We start from the raw sequence: 20,252 nt of genomic DNA, 5'->3' as shown, positions 1-20,252 counted from the left end.
ATTTTTAACTTGTTTTCTAGCCTTTCAGCATCCGAAACGTCTTCTTTCTCCCTATCTACTCGGTGTTCATCTCCTCTTCCTATGACTTCGTGTCCAAAAAGAATCTTATAAGGAGAGAAACCGGTTGAACTATGGGGTGTATTGTTTAGTACATGTTCTACTTCTGAGATGCGGCTGTCCCAAAGAGTTTGGTCAGTCCGGACATAGGTTCGAACGCAGGCGTTAACTGTTCGGTTTAACCGTTCAACGGGGTTTGCTTGGCTGTGGTGCCTAGAGTTGGCCCAATGTTGAATACGGTATTTCTCCAACAGGGCTTTAAATTCTTTGGATAGAAAGGTCGAAGCGTTATCAGATATCAAGCATTCAGGAACGCCATATCTGCGGAACCAGCTTTCTTCCAAGATTTTTATTACAGAAGCTGTCGAAATCTTTCGAACAGGAAATAACAGACAATATTTGGAAAAGAGATCCATCACAATCAGTAAGTGGCAGTTTCCTGATTTACTCCTAGGCAGTGATTGGATGTAATCTAGTGCCACAATCTGGAAAGGTTTAGTAGTTACTCTTTGACGTCCCATTACTGGGTGTTGGGATTGGTTGCTAGGCTTACTCTCTTGACATATAGTGCACTTTTGCACATATGATTTTATCTCTTTGGCCATATGAGGCCAATAAAATCTCCGTCTAATTCGGGCTAACGTTTTCTCGTATCCTAGGTGTACAGCTTCGTCGTGTTCTTCAAATAAAATCTTCTCTTTGAGCTCGTGAGGGATACAGATTTTCCACTCAAATCGGTAATCTACACAATCTGAATCCGACACGAATTTTTTGAGAATTCCGTTCTCGATACGGAAATCTTTAAAATTCTCTGGCTCTTCTTGGACTTTTTTGTACATATAGTTGTACCATTCCGAGCTTGCGGATTTGGTTCTAATTTCCTCGACTGCCCTCGAGAGTGCATCGGGGACGACGTTATCCACCCCTTTACGATGTTTTATCTCCATATCGTGTTTCTGAAGCAGGAGGCTCCATCTACACAATCGAGAAGAAGTTTTCCAGGTACTTTTCAAGATAAACGTGAGTGCGGAGGCGTCCGTTATGACCGTGAATCGAGAACCCTCGATATAGCATCGGAACTTCTCCAGTGAGTTAAGGACTGCTAAGGCTTCTTTTTCGGTAGCCGTGTACCGTTGTTGGGTGGTGCTAATGGCGTTTTCGTTTATTCCTAGAGCGAACCTAGGTTCGCCCTCGTTTCGCCCTAACCGCTGTCAAAACGTTTTTTTATTCGATAGAGTCAAACCCAGGTTCGCCCTAGATCCGACCCAAACACGAACAGGTTCGCTCTGAACTTTTTTCGGGATCCAACCCAGGTTCACCAATACATGCAAACACGAACTGTCAAACTCAAGTGTTTATTTACTTTTGCACTGCAGAAGAAGGTGCACAAAATTGTTCAAAAGTTTACTGGTAAGTCATCCTAGTTCATTAATTTTGCAATATATAATCATTGATATCTTTATAGACGATGGACTTGATAGATTTATTGGTCTCGAGCTCATCGGATGACTCTGATTCCGACTCCGAGGTGCTTTTCAACATATTTTTTGGCACTCCAGGCGACCCAACAGTGAACAAAATCCGAGTGGAAACCTTCGTAGAAGATGTCATTGATAAATACAGCGATGAGCAGGTAATTATTTCAACAATTATTGCAGATTGCACCATTCCACAAATAAGTAGATAAATCTTGTTTCTGCATATTTGTGGAACGCTGCCGGCCGAGGGGTTTCCTTACTACACCGTCTTGGGGGGTGAGCATGGTTAGGCACCGTCTGCCTTGGCTTTCTGTGTTGGTTGTAGCCCTCAGGCGATTTCTAGACTTTCAGGGCTGTTTTTTAAAGTTTTGTATTTGATTTTATTGTAAATTTCAGTTTCGCCAACAGTTCCGACTGAAGAAGAGTACTGCAGAGCATCTAATCGACCGATATCAATCATCGTCCTACGGTCGCATTAACGAGGGAAGAGGAAGAAAAGGAATTCCACCCAAGAATCAAATGCTAGCCTTCATTTGGTAAGTTGCATTTTTTCCATTAGGAAAACATTTCCAGGCTTTGAAAGTGCTTTTATTTTATAATTATCCTTCTATTACAAAATTAATGAAAATTTGGTAGACTTCCTACTATTGCTAGATAACTACTATATTTGTTGTAGAAAATTTGCCACTGTTTGAAAGTTCAGTAGTTCAGCCTTAAAATCTTTCAGCTACGATTGTCCTAGAAACCAAAAAAATATAATCGCTTTAAAGTGGTTTTGAATGTGAACAAATAAAAATATATGAGGACGAATATCGATCGTCTAATTGGCAAAAGTGCTCAAACAAAACTTGTTTTGTTCAGGAGACAGAAGCTTTTTGAGTTTTACAGGATAAAATCAAAGGAATGAATATAGCATAATCTGCGAAAATAGTTTTCCCACCTTTTTGTTAGATTAAATATTAATTCCAAAAATTATTCTTTTCATAGGTTCAGCGCAAACAAAGATTCATACAGAGAAGTTTGTAATCTTTTCAACATGTCTGAATCAACCTTCTTCAATCATCTGAATTCAGTATTGGATTTTTTCTATGACATCTCCAAACAAGTCATCGCCTTTCCTGATACTGATGAGGCAAAAGAACAAGTTGCGGCAGATTTTAGAAAGGTTTGTACGTATAATAATACTGCATTTAAACAGAATAAATTAGGGGTAGACGGGTCAAGATTAGCATTCTAAGGATGAGTTCAATTTAAGCCTATTTAAACCTTTTGTTTTTTTTTTGGGTAAAACTAGTAATTATTCTTATATTTGGCCTTATTACTTTATCATTTAATCATCAAAAATTTTGAAAAGTGAAAAAAATAGTTTTCCCGATAACAAAATAGCTATTTTATCCTCGATAAAATAGCCGAGGCAAGATGAGCCCCATTTGATTGTGACGTTCTTATCAGTTTTTCGATAGGGTAAAGTAATACTTGGGAAATTCCATAATGCACTTGGTATCAGGTTTTTTCACCATTTTTTTTAACTTCACAAAAAATAACAATAACGGTGCATAACGTTGCAAAATATAGGCTTAGTAGCTTCCAAAAACACACTTACCGAAGTGAATCAAAAATGCCAAGAATAGGATTCGTTTATTAGCTGTACCCAAAATTGCAATCAGCCATATTTGAGCAATGCAGCTCATAAAAGCATGAGTGGCCCATATAGAAAAAGTAGGTATTGAGAAAATAGCGCTCAAAGTTTGAATGATATTGAATTCTTTACTTCTATTGAGCAGTAAAAAATATAAACTTTAACACAATTCATGTTTTGTAGTTGCTATTTGGGTTGAAAGTTCATATAGAAATTGTTATACCTCCATTTTTCAATATGGGACTGCACCAACTATATATTTTTTCACGACATTTTCAAACAAAGTGTTATATTTGATCTACAAAGTAAAGTGTATATTGAAGAATAAAAAAAGCGTTCGTTCGAAAATCTATATGGGACAGTTATGAAATTATGGGCAGAATGGTTCAAACTAGTGATCCTTTATAGAGAGATTAGTGGAAGTAAAATGAAATGATTTGACAACTTACCAGCAGTGCTGATTTTGCTTGGCGTTGAGAATAATATTTTAACACGGACATGACTTTCTCATTGCTTAAAAGTGTATTTTGTTTCGTTATAGATCTTTGAGCTACAATTCCAAAATAATAAATAGCAGAAAAAGTCAACAACTAAAAATAGTATTGACAAAAACTAAAAAAAGGGAAATATTTCATATATTTTGATTCATGCAAAACAACTTTTACCGAAATAATTTTAAGCGTATTACATTACTCCTCAAGAAAAGTTTAAAACAAACATAACGTATGTTCGTTTGGCTCACGCTTTGAGAGCTCTCGCTGCTCGATTGGCTCACACTTTGACAGAAATGTCAGCTTCCGCGAATCTCTCTTATAAAGGATTACTAGTTCAAATGATTTCCGAAATTCTTTCACGTTTCTCTTGTTCATATTACATAGTTTAGTACATAACTGTATCACGAACCCCGTTCACACTGACAGCTGATATTATAATTTAACTCCTTTTTTTCTTTATCATTGAGATTTTCAGCCCTAGGCTAGTTCATCTCATATTCATAAAAATTTGTACTTATCCTTACCAAATCTCTTTGCCAACATCTTACAGCTCCAGAAGTTTCGTCGGAAAGTTCCCTGGAGAAGGTTCCTTCAGAATCTACCATTTACCTTTGAAATTATTTTCGGTATTTTCTTCGGAATTTCCTTAGGAATTTAATTTGGATTTTTTATCGGCATTTACATTGGAATTTACTTTGGAATAAATTTAAGAACTTTCTTAGGAATGGAATGTGGAATTTCTTTCGGATTCCCTGTGGAATTTATTGCAGAATTTCCTTTGGAATTTTCTTCGGAATTCTCTCTGGATTTTTCTTCGGCATTTACATTGGAATTTATTTTGGGATAAATTTAAGAACTTCCTTTGGAATAACCTTAGCAATTTCTTTCGGAGTTCCTTGTGGAATTTATTTCGAAGTTTTTTTTTTGAATTTTCCTAGGAATTTACTCTGGATTTTTCTTCGGCATTTACATTCAAATTTCTTTTGGAATTAGTTTAAGAACTTCCTTTGGAATAACCTTAGGAATTTCTTTCGGAGTTCCTTGAGGAATTTCTTTTGGAGTTTCTTAGACATTTCTTCGAGATTCCCTGTGGAATTTAATGCAGAATTTCCTTAGGAAATTTCTTCGGAATTTCCTTAGGAATTTACACTGGATTTTTCTTCTGCATTTACATTGGATTTTTTTTTTGAATAAATTAAAGAACTTCCTTTGGAGTAACCTTAGGAATTTCTGTCGGAGTTCCTTGAGGAATTTCTTTCGGAGTTTCCTTTAGACATTTCTTCGAGACTCCCTGTGGAATTTATTACAGAATTTTCTTCGGAATTTCCTTTGGAATTTTCTCTGGATTTTTCTTCGGCATTTACATTGGAATTGATTTTGGAATAAATTTAAGAACTTCCTTTGGAATAACCTTAGGAATTTCTTTCGGAGTTTCCTTAAGGAATTTCTTTCGGAGTTCCTTGAGGAATTTCTTTCGGAGTTTTATTTAGACATTTCTTCGGTTGTGGAATTTAATGCAGAATTTCCTTAGGGATTTACTCTGGATTTTCTTCGGCATTTACATTGGAATTTATTTTGGAATAAATTTAAGAACTTCCTTAGGAATTTCTTTCGGAGTTTCCTTTAGACATTTTTTCGAGATTCCCTGTGGAATTTAATTCAGAATTTCCTTAAGAATTTACACTGGATTTTTCTTCGGCATTTACATTAGAATTTATTTTGGAATAAATTTAAGAACTTCCTTTGGAATAACCTTAGGAATTTCTTTCGGAGTTCCTTGAGGAATTTCTTTTAAAAACTTTCTTAGGAACAACCTTGGGAATTTCCTTTGGAATTTTTTTTTTTAATTTTCTTCGGAGTTCCTTATGGAATTTCTTTCGGAGTTTCCATTTCTTCAAGATTCCCTGTGGAATTTATTGCAGAATTTCCTTTGGAATTTTCTTCGGAATTCTCTCTGGATTTTTGTTCGGCGTTTACATTGGAATTTATTTTGGGATGAATTTTAGAACTTCCTTTGGAATAACCCTAGGAATTTCTTTCGGAGTTCCTTGTGGAATTCATTTCGAAGTTTGTTTTTGAAATTTTCCTAGGAATTTACTCTGGATTTTTCTTCGGCATTTACATTCAAATTTCTTTTGGAATTAGTTTAAGAACTTCCTTTGGAATAACCTTAGGAATTTCTTTCGGACTTCCATGAGGAATTTCTTTCGGAGTTTTATTTTGACATTTCTTCGAGATTCCCTGTGGAATTTAATGCAGAATTTCCTTTGGAATTTCCTTAGGAATTTACTCTGGATTTTTCTTCGGCATTTACATTGGAATTTATTTTGGAATAAATTTAAGAACTTCCTTTGGAATAACCTTAGGAATTTCTTTCGGAGTTCCTTGAGGAATTTCTTTTAAAAACTTTCTTAGGAACAACCTTGGGAATTTCCTTTGGAATTTTTTTTTTTAATTTTCTTCGGAGTTCCTTATGGAATTTCTTTCGGAGTTTCCATTTCTTCAAGATTCCCTGTGGAATTTATTGCAGAATTTCCTTTGGAATTTTCTTCGGAATTCTCTCTGGATTTTTGTTCGGCGTTTACATTGGAATTTATTTTGGGATGAATTTTAGAACTTCCTTTGGAATAACCCTAGGAATTTCTTTCGGAGTTCCTTGTGGAATTCATTTCGAAGTTTGTTTTTGAAATTTTCCTAGGAATTTACTCTGGATTTTTCTTCGGCATTTACATTCAAATTTCTTTTGGAATTAGTTTAAGAACTTCCTTTGGAATAACCTTAGGAATTTCTTTCGGACTTCCATGAGGAATTTCTTTCGGAGTTTTATTTTGACATTTCTTCGAGATTCCCTGTGGAATTTAATGCAGAATTTCCTTTGGAATTTCCTTAGGAATTTACTCTGGCTTTTTCTTCGGCATTTACATTGGAATTTATTTTGGAATAAATTTAAGAACTTCCTTTGGAATAACCTTAGGAATTTCTTTCGGAGTTCCTTGAGGAATTTCTTTTAAAAACTTTCTTAGGAACAACCTTGGGAATTTCCTTTGGATTTTTTTTTTTAATTTTCTTCGGAGTTCCTTATGGAATTTCTTTCGGAGTTTCCATTTCTTCAAGATTCCCTGTGGAATTTATTGCAGAATTTCCTTTGGAATTTTCTTCGGAATTCTCTCTGGATTTTTGTTCGGCGTTTACATTGGAATTTATTTTGGGATGAATTTTAGAACTTCCTTTGGAATAACCCTAGGAATTTCTTTCGGAGTTCCTTGTGGAATTCATTTCGAAGTTTTTTTTTGAAATTTTCCTAGGAATTTACTCTGGATTTTTCTTCGGCATTTACATTCAAATTTCTTTTGGAATTAGTTTAAGAACTTCCTTTGGAATAACCTTAGGAATTTCTTTCGGACTTCCATGAGGAATTTCTTTCGGAGTTTTATTTTGACATTTCTTCGAGATTCCCTGTGGAATTTATTGCAGAATTTCCTTTGGAATTTCCTTAGGAATTTACTCTGGATTTTTCTTCGGCATTTACATTGGAATTTATTTTGGAATAATTTTAAGAAATTCCTTAGGAATTTCTTTCGGAGTTCCTTGAGGAATTTCTTTTAAGAACTTTCTTAGGAACAACCTTGGGAATTTCCTTTGGAATTTTTTTTTTTTGAATTTCCTTCGGAGTTCCTTGTGGAATTTCTTTCGGAGTTTCCATTTCTTCAAGATTCCCTGTGGAACTTATTGCAGAATTTCCTTTGGAATTTTCTTCGGAATTCTCTCTGGATTTTTGTTCGGCGTTTACATTGGAATTTATTTTGGGATAAATTTTAGAACTTCTTTTGGAATAATCTTAGGAATTTCTTTCGGAGTTCCTTGTGGAATTTATTTCGAAGTTTTTTTTTGGAATTTTCCTAGGAATTTTCTCTGGATTTTTCTTCGGCATTTACATTCAAATTTCTTTTGGAATTAGTTTAAGAACTTCCTTTGGAATAACCTTAGGAATTTCTTTCGGAGTTTCCTTTAGACATTTCTACGAGATTCCCTGTGGAATTTAATGCAGAATTTCCTTAGGAATTTTCTTCGGAATTTCCTTTGGAATTTCCTTAGGAATTTACACTGGATTTTTCTTCTGCATTTACATTGGAATTTATTTTGGAATAAATTAAAGAACTTCCTTTGGAGTAACCTTTGAAATTTCTTTCGGAGTTCCTTGAGGAATTTCTTTCGGAGTTTCCTTTAGACATTTCTTCGAGACTCCCTGTGGAATTTATTACAGAATTTTCTTCGGAATTTCCTTTGGAATTTTCTCTGGATTTTTCTTCGGCATTTACATTGGAATTTATTTTAGAATAAATTTAAGAACTTCCTTTGGAATAACCTTAGGAATTTCTGTCGGAGTTCCTTGAGGAATTTCTTTAGACATTTCTTCGGGAATGAGTTTAATGCAGAATTTCCTTAGGAATTTACACTGGATTTTTCTTCGGTATTTACATTGGAATTTATTTTGGAATTAATTTAAGAACTTACTTTGGAATAACCTTAGGAATTTCTGTCGGAGTTCCTTGAGGAATTTCTTCGGAGTTTCCTTTAGACATTTCTTCGAGACTCCCTGTGGAATTTATTACAGAATTTTCTTCGGAATTTCCTTAGGAATTTACTCTGGATTTTTCTTCGGCATTTACATTGGAATTGATTTTGGAATAAATTTAAGAACTTCCTTTGGAATTTATTTCGGAGTTTCGTTTAGACATTTCTTTGGGATTCCCTGTGGAACTTATTGCAGAAATTTCTTTGGAATTTTCTTCAGAATTTACTCTGGATTTTTCTCCGGCATTTACATTGGAATTTTCTTTTTGAATTAACCCCTGTACCGGCAGCTTCAGTTTTTAACCACAAAGAAATATTCAAACAGTGATAACCTTTTTGTTTTTCGATATTTTGCACCATTTTTTCACAAGCTCTCAAAAAACTCTTCTATTTTAAAAATCTGTGTTGATATTGAACATTGGGCATCTGATTCCGGAGATATTCATAAATTTCTTGGAGGACCGACATTTTGGTATAATTTACGTAAATATCTCAGTGTACAGATTTTTTTTCTCATGATCGCTTATTCGCTGTTCAAAACAACACTTCATTGTGAGTCTGTTGTGAAAAAATGTAGCAAATTGATGCAACCGTTTTTGAGTAAAGAACATTTCTGTTTCTGGTACTAATCAGGCATTATGAAGATCTTGAAAACTTCAAAAAACATCATTTTGTAATTTTCAGTTTTCTTGGAAAACACTCAACCGATTCGTATGATTTTTTCAAAGAAGCTCCTGATAACCTATCATTATATAGCCTATATTTTAGTTTTTTTTTGTTTTTGATAAATTGACTAAAAACAAAATGGCGATCAAAGAAATTTTATATAGCGATTGTCGGTCCCCCAAGGAAATCTCAATATCTTCAAAATCATATGACCAATGATAAATACTGTTACAGATTCTAACAATAGATGACTTTTTTGAAGGCCTGTGAAAAAATGGTGCAAAATATCGAAAAACGAAAAAGTTATCGCAGTTTGAATATTTTTTGTGGTAAAAAAATGAAGCTGCCGGTAGAGGGGTTAATTTAATAATTTCCTCTGAAACAACCTTAGGAATTTCCATTGAAAATCCCTTTGGAATTTTCTTAGGAATTTACTTTGGGTTTTTCTTTGGCATTAATTCTTCGGAAATACATTACGATTTTTTTTTTTTTTTTTTTGAAATTGCCTTTTGAGTCTTCTTTGAAATTTTCTCTGGAAATTCGTTCGAAATTTACTTAGAAATTACTTCGGAATTTCCTTTGGATTGTTCTCAAGCATTTACATCCAAATTTTCTTTGGATTTTTTAATTTTGTTTGGAATTTCCTATTAATTTTCCTTAGGCATTTCCTAGGAATTTCTTTTGGAATTTTCTTCAAATTTCTCTTCGGAATTTCTTTTGGCTTTGCCTCTCGACATTTCCATCGGATTTTTCTCTGGATTCCTCTTTGGAATTTTCATTAGAATTTCTTTTGGAATTTTCTTTGGAGTTTTTGGAAGGAACGTCCTTTGGGAGAAAGAAAGGAATTCCAAAAGAAATTCCTAGGAAAAACCCAAAAAAAATACCAAAAGTAATTCCAAAGAAAATTTCAAAGTAAATTCCGAAGGAAAGTCCAAAGAAAATTTCAGAGGAAATTTTAAATGAAATTCCGAAGGAAATTCCAATGGAAGTTTCAAATAATATTCCACAGGAAATTCCAATAAAAATTCCGAAACAAATTTTAACGAAAATTCCGATAGAAATGCCGAAGGAAAATCTAAAATAAAAAATCCCAAAGAAAATTCCGAAAGAAATCCCAAGGGTTGTTCCAAAACAATTCTAAAGATAATTTGAAAAGAAATCCCCAATAGCAAATTACGAAGGAAATTCCAAATTTGAAATTGAAAAAGGAAATTCCGAAGGATATTAGAAAATAAATTTCGAAGGAGTAAAGTAAATATATTAAATTAAGTAAATTTAAAACTAGTATTTAATATTTAATAATTGTTTATTATTTAAATCTAAATTTATTAAATTAAGTAAATTCCAGAGGAAATTCCGAAAGAAATTCCAATTATAATTCCGAACGATATTCTAAAGGAAATTCCAATGTAAATTTCAAAGAAAATTCCGAAGAAAACTACAAAAAAAATTCGAAGGATATTAAAAAAAAATCGGAGAAATTATGAAGGGAATTCTTATGTAAATCCCACAGAAAATTCTAAAATAAATCCCCAAAAGAGAAATCTGAAGAAAAATCCGAAGAAATTCCAAATAGTATTCCCAAGGGAATACCTATGTAAATTCCACAGGAAATTCCACAGAAATTCCAAAGAAACTTCCTATGTAAATTTCTATGAAAATTCCAAAGCAAATTGCGAAGGAAATTCCAAAGCAAAATCCGAAGGAAATTGTGTGTAATTCAGATGAAGATCCAAACGAAGTTCCGAAGAAAATTCCAAAAGAAATTCCAATTAAAAAATTACGAAGAATATTCCTAAGGAATTTCCAAACGAATTTTCAAAGGAAACTTCGAAGAAAATTCCATTGTAAATTCAAAAAAAGATTCCTATGTGAATTCTCGATAAAATTCCTATGTAAATTCCAGAAGGAAATCTGGAAAAAATAAAGGAAAGTTCGAAGAAGTTTCCGATAATAAAAGTCTTAAGCAAATTCCGAAGGAAATGCCAAATAAATTCCAAAGGAAATTCCGAAAAATTTAAAAAATATTCCAAAGAAAATTTCGAAGTAAATTTTGAAGAAATTCCAAAGCAAATTCTGAAGGGAATTTCAAAGAAAATTACGATGGAGATTCCGAAGAAAAATACGGAGGAAATTTCCGATGAAGATCTCAAAAGAATTTCCGTAGGAAATTGCAGTTCCATTCCATGGAGAAGTGTCCTGAAGAAATCCTGTATTATCTTTTGAAGGAATTTACAAAAGAATTATGTGGAAAATGCTTGGCGAAAATTCCTAAAGAATCCTTGAAGGAGTTTATGGAGAAATTCCATTCCTGAATTAAAAAAGTAAAAAAAATTACATAAATGCTCTCTACAAACAAGGTAACCTAACTTGCCGCTTTTCCTATTAAACATCGATTGTATATAATTAGAGTTACTTGTAGCCTTATGTACAGGAGCGTAATATTTTCAAAAGTATAATATTTTTTTTTATTATTGTCAAAAAAAGGTAACACCAAGAGGCTTTAAGAAAAAATAAAATGCCGGAATTTATAAATTCGCCGAATCCTATTCTCAGCACTTGTGCTTCACAATTCACTTTGTTTTTTTTGTATTGGATTTATATTTGGTTGAAAAAAAAAAAAACGCTCCGTTTCAAAGGGAATCATGGAGGTGCCCAAGTCATTTTTTTGCCCTATGTATTATAAATATTTTTTTTCAAATTCATGTTGTTTTTTTATGTTCTAGCTATCCAGATTTGAGAATGTCATTGGCTGCATCGATGGTACCTACATACCCATCCGAAAACCAGCCAACAAGATAAGATCAACGTACATCAATAGGCACGATATGGTTTCAATGACAGTTCAAGGAGTCTGTGATGCTGATCAGAAATTCTTGGATATCTGTGTTGGGTCTCCAAGCAAAATCCACGACTCCCGTATATTTACTCTATCCCCGTTAAGTGACGAGTTGCCAGGGATTTGTGACCAAAGATATCATCTTCTTGGTGACGCAGCATACCCTCTGCGCGAATATTTATTAACACCCTACAGGAACGACGGACGAATGAATCGACAAAGGAGGAAATATAATCTAATGCATGCTCAAACACGAGTCAAAATTGAAAATGCATTTAGTTTATTGAAAAATCGGTTTAGACAACTTGTGCGACTGGATTTTTTCACAGTGGAGAGAATGTGCAAGTTTGTCATGGCATGTTGCGTATTGCATAACGTTTGCATTAGTTTAAACGATCACCTTGAGGACATTCAGAACATTCAGGACGGTTTAAATAATGAAGCTGAGGTAAGGAATACAGCTGCCTATCGCGATCCAGATATCAGAGACGCTGCTCTTCGGAGACTTGGAGAAATCAAGAGAGATAATATAGCCAACAATTTGTAATAAGCAAAGCACATTAGATTCACAATAAAATGTCATATACAAAATATGCAAGATATCTATCAAAATCTGTACAAAATGTATCGCAAATATATAAAATAAAACTAACAGAAAACCACAAATTGAACTTCAAGACTTCACCTAACTTTTGCAAAAGAAAACATAAAATGCTAAAATTCACTAGTGAGGCGAGCAAATACCTTTAAATTCCAATATGTTGCTTATCTTATCAGATAGGCCTGTTTCGTCTGCGACTTACAGACTTCTTCAGTGTCGAGTGCTCGACTAAAAAAAGTGTAGTGAATACTATCAGATTGTCACAAATACGATCATGTACCAGTTTCTGGTCATGTCTCAATTTCCCATCACTTATTTCCATGAATGCCTACTGTTACAACTATAGAGAACTCATCTTGCAACATACTTAGCTTTCAGATGAATACTTTTTACATGCTCTGATTTGGCCAGAGAATACATATTAAAATATATAAGGATAGAAATTTGAATGCAAACGTGGAAAAGCAGTGATCAAAAATTGATATACTATGAAAAGATTTGTAACGGTTAATTAGGGTTAGTCGCTAATTGTTGAACGGTTTTATTTCTCGCCAAATGTTGAACAGCCCGTGCCCTACTTGTAAACGACATTTAGAGAGATATTAGATTGTTTAAGGTTTGGTGAGCTACCCCATCAAGTCAAAATTCAAAAGTGTACACCTGATCTAGTTATCAGATTGGTGTTTGTAGAACATTCATGAGATATTATTTGAGGTATTTTTCCTCTTATGGAGGGCTCTTCTTTTATACCTCATTCAGGTTGTAAGTATTGGGAATTATCTGGTATGGAATACCTTATAAGGTTCTACAGCTCGGTATTCAGTAGCAATTTCCTTTTGCTCGGGATTCCAGGATGCGCACGATCTAGGATTAAAAGGTATCGTGATAACGCGGTTTTCGCCACCGTATTATGCCTTCTGAGAGTACATGACGCAACTCATTTAAGTTGAATTGTGACTCATTATATAACAATACTTCATAACGTAACTCATTTGAGTTGTTCGCAACTCGATATGACTAGAGATATTCTGAATAGCTGTTTGAAGTCCCTGATAGTCTATAGAGCTCTTTTATGGTTCAATAATGTATTCAAAACTTTACAAAAGTCTATCGAGTTTTCAAGGGTCAACTAAAGATTCAGAAGGGCTACTGAATACTTTGAAAAACAGATTTTTGAAGGCTCTAAAGGTCTAATGATGTCTATAAATATATTTAAAAATTCTTTATCATCTACCAACGTATTTAGTATACCGAATTGTACAGTTCTACGGTAGACTTTCACATACACTGCTACTTGTTCTCTCTGAACGAATGTCAGTCTTCCAATCAGCTCGATTCTTGAGAGTCTACCAAAGTTCTTAAGGGTGTAATTGAATACCTGAGATTTCATAAGACATCTTGATAGAGTTCTGCCCTAGTTTCTCATGAGCTGACAAACTTCTTAGTCTTACGAAATCATCTTATGGTTTTGCCGAGTTTCCCAAGTTTGCCGAGAAGTCCCAAATAACCTGCCGAAGTTCTTGAAAGTCTCCCAAGGTCTCTGTACTTTAACCAAAGCTCTTAAGAGTCTGCTGAATCAAAATTCTTGAACATCTATCAAAGTATATAAAGGATCTTTGATTTATTTTTGCATGATAGTTTTTGAAAATCAATCTGAGTCCTTAAGTGATTATCAAAGTCCATGAAAGTTTACCGAAAATCATGAGGCACTTTCAAAGGCCTTGAGTGTTAACTGAAGGGGTCGTGAACGATGTGAGTGCCACGAGTAAGCCGTTAACCAACTACCAAACATTAGATTTCAGTGTTTCTTTGTCGTACGTTGAATAGATTCGAGTATTACGTATGTTTTTCAGTAATTTTACCAAAATTATATTGGTATTTTTTTTATTTTTGAGCGCTTTTTTACCAAATTAATTTACCAAAATTTATGAGGGTGTCCCGTAGTCCCTAAAGGCCTGTGCTTAAACATTTACAGTAATCGCAGAAGGTCTGTAAACATTGTTGAGGTTTCACTGAAGTTCTAGCGAATCTGTCAAAAGTCCTGACCGATGAGTATTGAGAGTTCTTGAGAATCTACTGAAGCTTCTAAGGGTCTACCGAAGTCTTTGTGGATCTATCAAATTCTGAGGGCCTACCGAAGTCTCCGAATGTATACCGAAGACCCTTAGGACATCTATAAACTCTTCGGTAGACTGAGAATTTCAGTGATCTTCAGTATTTGAACAAACAAAGAAATAGGTGTGATGAAATGATCGGACAGAGTGAACTTGAATTAGGTTAGACAGTGGAACAAAAATTGAAGGAACATATAATGTGCTTCCGACATAGAACAATTTAGGGTGTTAAAATTCAATCAAGTTTTATTAACGCAAAATGATTCACAAATGTTTGATAATCGTATCATTGGGAGCCCATTTTATCAGCAATTTTCTCCATGATACTACAGAACTTCTCAAATTTTTCCATTTTCTCCAAATGCCGTTGTTTCTTTTCTGCCGCACGAATTTGACGGTTCTCACATTCCTCCATGTAGACATCCAGGAATCGTGCCTGAATATCCCTGGTCGTCCTTGGTCTTTGCGGGGGTAGAGGAGATGAATCCGGACCATCAATCAAGGATTCTGAATGTGTTTCCGGATGTTCTTCTCCCGTATTTGGCTCGAAGTTTGTGTGAGCAGCCGAAGTCGACGGCTGTGGTTCATCTTCGGTATCTGCTGGAAGAATCAGCCGGCGCTTGTTCGGCACAGTGTCAGATGGTGACGCGGTGGGAAGCATAGGAGCTTTTCGCTTGATTGTTCTAGGCGTCATCAACAACTCCGGCTCAATGGAATCATCCATGGCTGTGATTAGAGCCATCTCAGCATCAAAAGCTGTTCGCATTAGCGTGCTACCGGATGTCTTGTTATTCTTCTTCACAGATTTCGTCCGCTTCAAAACGTTTTTGAAGCGGTTTTCTACCTGTGCTGGAGAAAACTCGACACCCAGTTTTTGCAACAGCTCATCGCTAATTTTGGCCCAAAGCTGTTTTTTATTTTTAAACTGCTTTAATGGCCCCACCTTATGCATGCTGGTACGATATGTAGCCAGCATGAAGTTGGTTTGTTCGTCTGTCCAATTTAGTACCATTTTCGGTGTGGACAGCTGAGAAGAGTCGTTCGTTGGTTCTGGATTACACGATAGTTGTAATCCAAAATAATCGGCTACTTCAGTGTAGCTTACACCGATCACCGATCCGTCTGCAAATAAAAATAGCCAGCATGGTTTCATGAGAGCCGTTATTACTGGGTGTAAACAACAGATTATAACAATTTTACCTGTAGTATTTTGGAGTGAAATAATCCCTCCTGAATGCTTAACGGTACCGTTATCATCCAGTACTACCTGGTAATCGGCCAGATTGATTTCGGTTTGCGACATGATTAAAAACACGATTAAAAACAATCACAGCCAGTAACAATCGACTGACAACAAAATTAAACGATGGAGACCAGACAGCGAGCAAGAAGGCTAACGAAATCAAAACAAACAACAGATGACAACACAGATTGATTGCACCAATACTATCATAGTGACTCGACCCCGGATCTGTTTTTGTTCGTTTATTGAGAGTCAGGGTCGAACCTGACCCAGGTTTAAAACCGAAAACGCCATAAGCTTTTGTGAGAAGTATGCTATCGGTTTGTCCATACCCTCATAGTTTTGCGTTAAAACGCCAGCAATCGCAGTGTCACTGGCGTCACAGTGAATGCTAAATGGTTTCGAAAAGTCGGGGTTTGTGAGAATGGGAGCACTGATAAGCAATTCTTTGATCTTTACAAAGGAAGCTTCGGCAGTGTCATTCCATTTAACATTTTTGGGGTGATCTTTGAGCAGATCTGTTAATGGTCGTACGGTCTCGCTAAATGAAGCTATAAACCGTCTATAATAATTGCACATTCCAATGAATCTGCGTACCGCCCGTAGGGACTTTGGCCGTTCAAAATTAACAATGGCCTCAATTCGGTCCGGGTTGGGACGGATCCCATTCTGACCGAGGATGTATCCCAAGTATGCGACCTCTGATACGCAGAACTTTGACTTTTGCAAATTTATAGATAGGTTAGCAGCTTTTAGTCTGGCTGCCAAGTCTCTGAGCCTGTCCAGGTGCTCCTCAAACGTGTTGCTTATCACGATGATATCATCAAGATAAACAAACACGTTTGGTTCCAGTTCACTCCCACCCAAGACTCGGTCCATCAGCCGCGACAAGGTTGCGGGACTGTTTACCAAGCCAAATGGCATGCGAGTGAACTGGAACAGCCCCCTCCCCAACACTGAGAACGCTGTGTACTTCCGAGAACGTGGGTGCAGTGGAACCTGCAAAAACGCTTTCGATAGGTCTATCGTCGATATGTACCGACAGGGTCCTAGTCGGCTCAGAATTCTATCAGCGTGGGGAAGAGGGTAAGAGTCCCGGACAGTCCTCTCATTGAGCTTACGGGCATCCAGACAAAGCCGAACTGAGCCATCTGGCTTATCGACTGGAACTAGCCGTAGTGCCCAGTCACTATATGACCTTTCTATGATACCACTCTTCAACATTGAATCTAGCTCTAGATTAATCTTATCCTGCCTGGCCGGAGAGGTTGGAAACGGGTTGATCCGAACCGGAGGAAGCTTTTTAGTTTCGTCCGACAATTCTATTCGGTGGTTAATCATGGAGGTGGTCTCCAATTGACCATCCACCGCTGGCTTGAACAATTGCTTGACTTCTTCCAGTCTAGCCAATTGTTGTTCGTTTAGTATTGTTTCTATCTCCGGCAATTCTGCGATTTCTTCTTGATCTTCTAGGGGCTTAATTGTTGGCACAATCCCGAAGGATTGCCAAAAATCTGATCCCAAGATCAATGGTCGCTTGATGGACGGAATGACCAAAGCTGACACGATTTTTGTTATACCACTAAACGTAATTGGCAATTCTACACTACCGGCGACATCTAGCTTTTGGCCACTAGCCGTCGCTATGTCAATTTGAACCGGTTGTAAGGTTAATTTACAGGCTTTAATTAGAGAGTTTGCTCCAGAACCCAACACAGTACGATTTGCCCCACTGTCAAGCAAACCTACCCTTGGAATTCCTAAAATATCCACCTTAACAAACGGCCTATCGTCGTTTGTCATTTTCAAAAAATGTTCGTTGATTTCCATTGTTGATGAATACAAATATTCGTCTCCCTCTACTTTTCTCAATCCTAGCGACAATGGGTGTATATCGGACACTTCTGGGGATTTCGCTATACCCTTTACATCCGTCTGCCCCTCCAGACGGGTATTTAGGCGTTTTTTAAACACCACGGGCATGATTTCGTGTCCACATTGAGAAAACCACATTTGAAACAAAATTTATGCTTGGGACGGTCACAATTGCTTTGATGGTGACCTTGTAGTCGACAGTTGAAGCATACTCCTGGAGGAATAGGAACATGTTTCTCTATCAACAATTTCAATACGTCAGGTTGACTATTTTCATTCTTCTCTTTCTCGTTAGCCTGATCTACATTTTGTGTCTTTTTTGGAACTTTTTCTACAGGTTTCGGCGACTCTTTCGATGCTTGGCGACTTTTGTCATTATAGGATTTTTGCTTTGGATTCGACTTCAATTCGTTCACCTGTGGCCGGTTTTTGGTCACCTGCTCTTCTTGGCTACGGGTTTCATATTTATACCAAAAAGTAGCATCCAATTTTCGGCCAAAGGTTTTCAAATCTGCCAGATTATCCACCTGAGCAGCCACCACGTGCCCTTTATAATCGGCCCTAAGATTTCGGAACACTATCTCGAACTTTTTCTTTTCGGAGATGGGTTTGGTCAAAGAATTGAAAATTTTCTGAATGTCGAAGAAAAAGTCTTGGAATTTTTCCTTCGACCTCTGTTTTCTATCTATCGCTCTGACCTCGCTAACGTGGTCGTGGTCAGGGCTCAAAAACTCTTTTTTCATTTCTGCCACCAGTTCTTTCCAGGTAGTGAATTCATCATTCTCCACTCCTGACATGAACCACAGTTTTGCCAAGCCAGCGAAAAGATGTATCGCTGATCGGAATAGTTCCTTGTCCGAAACATTTTCAGATTTGGCATAAAATTCAACTTCCCGAATAAATTTCATTAAATCTCGACCCCCATCTCTACCATCATAACGCAAATTCCACTCTGAGACTGGTCTACTACGCCTTGCAACTGACCTTTGTGGCCTGGACTTCGACCTTCTTGGTGGCGAAACGGAACCAGATGAATCTGTATCAGTTTCAAAATCTTCGCGTGTACCGGACAACTGAAAACGTCTTATCATCCTCTCTGGTTCTGTTTGCTTCCGATTCCCTGATTTCAGAGGTTGGAAACCACTGCCCGAGGCTACAGGTGACAATGTGTCAACCTGCTGCAAACCTGAGAGGAGTTGTCGTCTCGAGGACCCCTTTCTGGAGTTATCGTTATTTTCTGCTTGGCTCTGCTGATCTATGTCGGTATCTTCGGTCTGGGTTTCCCTGGACACACTTGGAACCTTTGAAGTCCCAGCCTTAGATATTTGCAGTTGAGTTAATGAATTGGATATCTGCATCATCACCTCCTTTCGAATCGAATCAATAGGGGTGAAGATGGTGAAGTACGTGTTGTACAACTGACGGATAGTACTGATAAGTTTATCGAAATCTTCTAAATCATTATCTTTCTCCGCTGATGATTGGATTGTCGAACACCGTGCGAAATAATGCACTAAACGTGTTTTCAAAGAATCCTTTACTCCATCAAAACTTTTCTTATTCATCAAAATATCACTGATCTCTTTGATTGCTTTATCAATCAACTTAATCTCCCCATCTACAGTACGCCCTTCACATTTGGAAAAATCCTTTTCGATTGGTTCAGCCTTCTCCCTCTTAAGAGTGTCACGCAGACGTCTCCTAAGCACTGCTAAACTTTCATTTTTCTCATATTGCACTGTCCGTATGTGCAGTTCGAACTCTACCTCCTCCTTTTCTAAATGGTGTACCAAAAGATTTTGGTATTTTAATTGCATCTCCGACTCCATCCTTTGAAGTGTTTTGAATGGTTGTAGCTTTTCGGTGGTATCAAGTGCTCGAACCACTGCCAGATCAACGTCTGTGCCCTGTACAGACTCACTCTTCTATCCAGCAGTACTCACCCTTCTCAGTCTTGTTTTTGATTAAACAGACTCCAGGACGGTTTTAAAAACGGCCTTTGTGGTTCTAGGGCTCACTTGATACCGCTGAAATGTTGCAATCACTACAAAACTACACAGAACAGCTGAAATTATCATGTAGTATTTATCACCTCCTACAGCATGCAGATGTACCACCAAAACTAATCAATGAATTTTGTTTACACGACCAAGGGGTCGTTAAACGCGAATTTGTTATCCTACGAGAAATTCAGACCAGTGGTCTATTAAATAAATTTGATAACCTAATGGACTACAAGCGCATATTGCACCTTAACTTGCTGTTTGAAGAACGCAAATTTGTTTCTAAAACAGATTTACTGTTTTCTCCTCCCTCTCACGGGTGCGGAAAAATGTTGTAACCGATATCGATTTAATTTGTTTATGCTGGGCGCCAATTTGTAACCCCCTTGGACTATGCTCAGTGGGATTAGGGTAATCACAGGGTCGGAATAAGGAAACGGCACAACAACTCTCCACCTGTCAAACACTCACTTCCAGCAGGAACTCAATTCATTAGAGCATACCCATAAGCATAACTAGGGTCGATAATATTCGCAAATAGAACCTTATGGATTTCAATGCTCAAAAGCCACACAACAACTTCTGTTCGGAACTAACCACGCAGAGAGAGAGGCATGATGACTCCTTTTTGAGTCCGGAATTAACGGGAAAAACTTCAAATACGAGTA

At 36.5% G+C, this 20,252-nt stretch overlaps 1 protein-coding gene across 2 annotated transcripts; it reads left to right on the top strand.

Annotated features, from left to right (window-relative positions):
• Nucleotides 1–1,147: 1,147 nt before the first annotated feature.
• Nucleotides 1,148–12,419, top strand: LOC110678556 (putative nuclease HARBI1). Of its 2 annotated transcripts, XM_021851570.1 has the most exons (5): nucleotides 1,155–1,467; nucleotides 1,523–1,690; nucleotides 1,932–2,071; nucleotides 2,523–2,700; nucleotides 11,636–12,419. In XM_021851570.1, the coding sequence occupies exons 2-5, from the start codon at nucleotides 1,526–1,528 to the stop codon at nucleotides 12,293–12,295; spliced, it is 1,143 nt and encodes a 380-aa protein (XP_021707262.1). In that variant the 5' UTR covers nucleotides 1,155–1,467; nucleotides 1,523–1,525; the 3' UTR covers nucleotides 12,296–12,419. The 2 variants fall into 2 exon arrangements, with proteins under 2 accessions (XP_021707265.1, XP_021707262.1); XM_021851573.1 differs by lacking the exon at nucleotides 2,523–2,700 and having other exon boundaries at nucleotides 1,148–1,467; nucleotides 11,636–11,729.
• Nucleotides 12,420–20,252: the final 7,833 nt, after the last annotated feature.

This window comes from Aedes aegypti, chromosome 1 (genome assembly GCF_002204515.2).
Source record: "Aedes aegypti strain LVP_AGWG chromosome 1, AaegL5.0 Primary Assembly, whole genome shotgun sequence".
Taxonomy (NCBI): Eukaryota; Metazoa; Arthropoda; class Insecta; order Diptera; family Culicidae; genus Aedes; species Aedes aegypti.
This window is presented reverse-complemented; position numbering and strand designations above follow the sequence as displayed.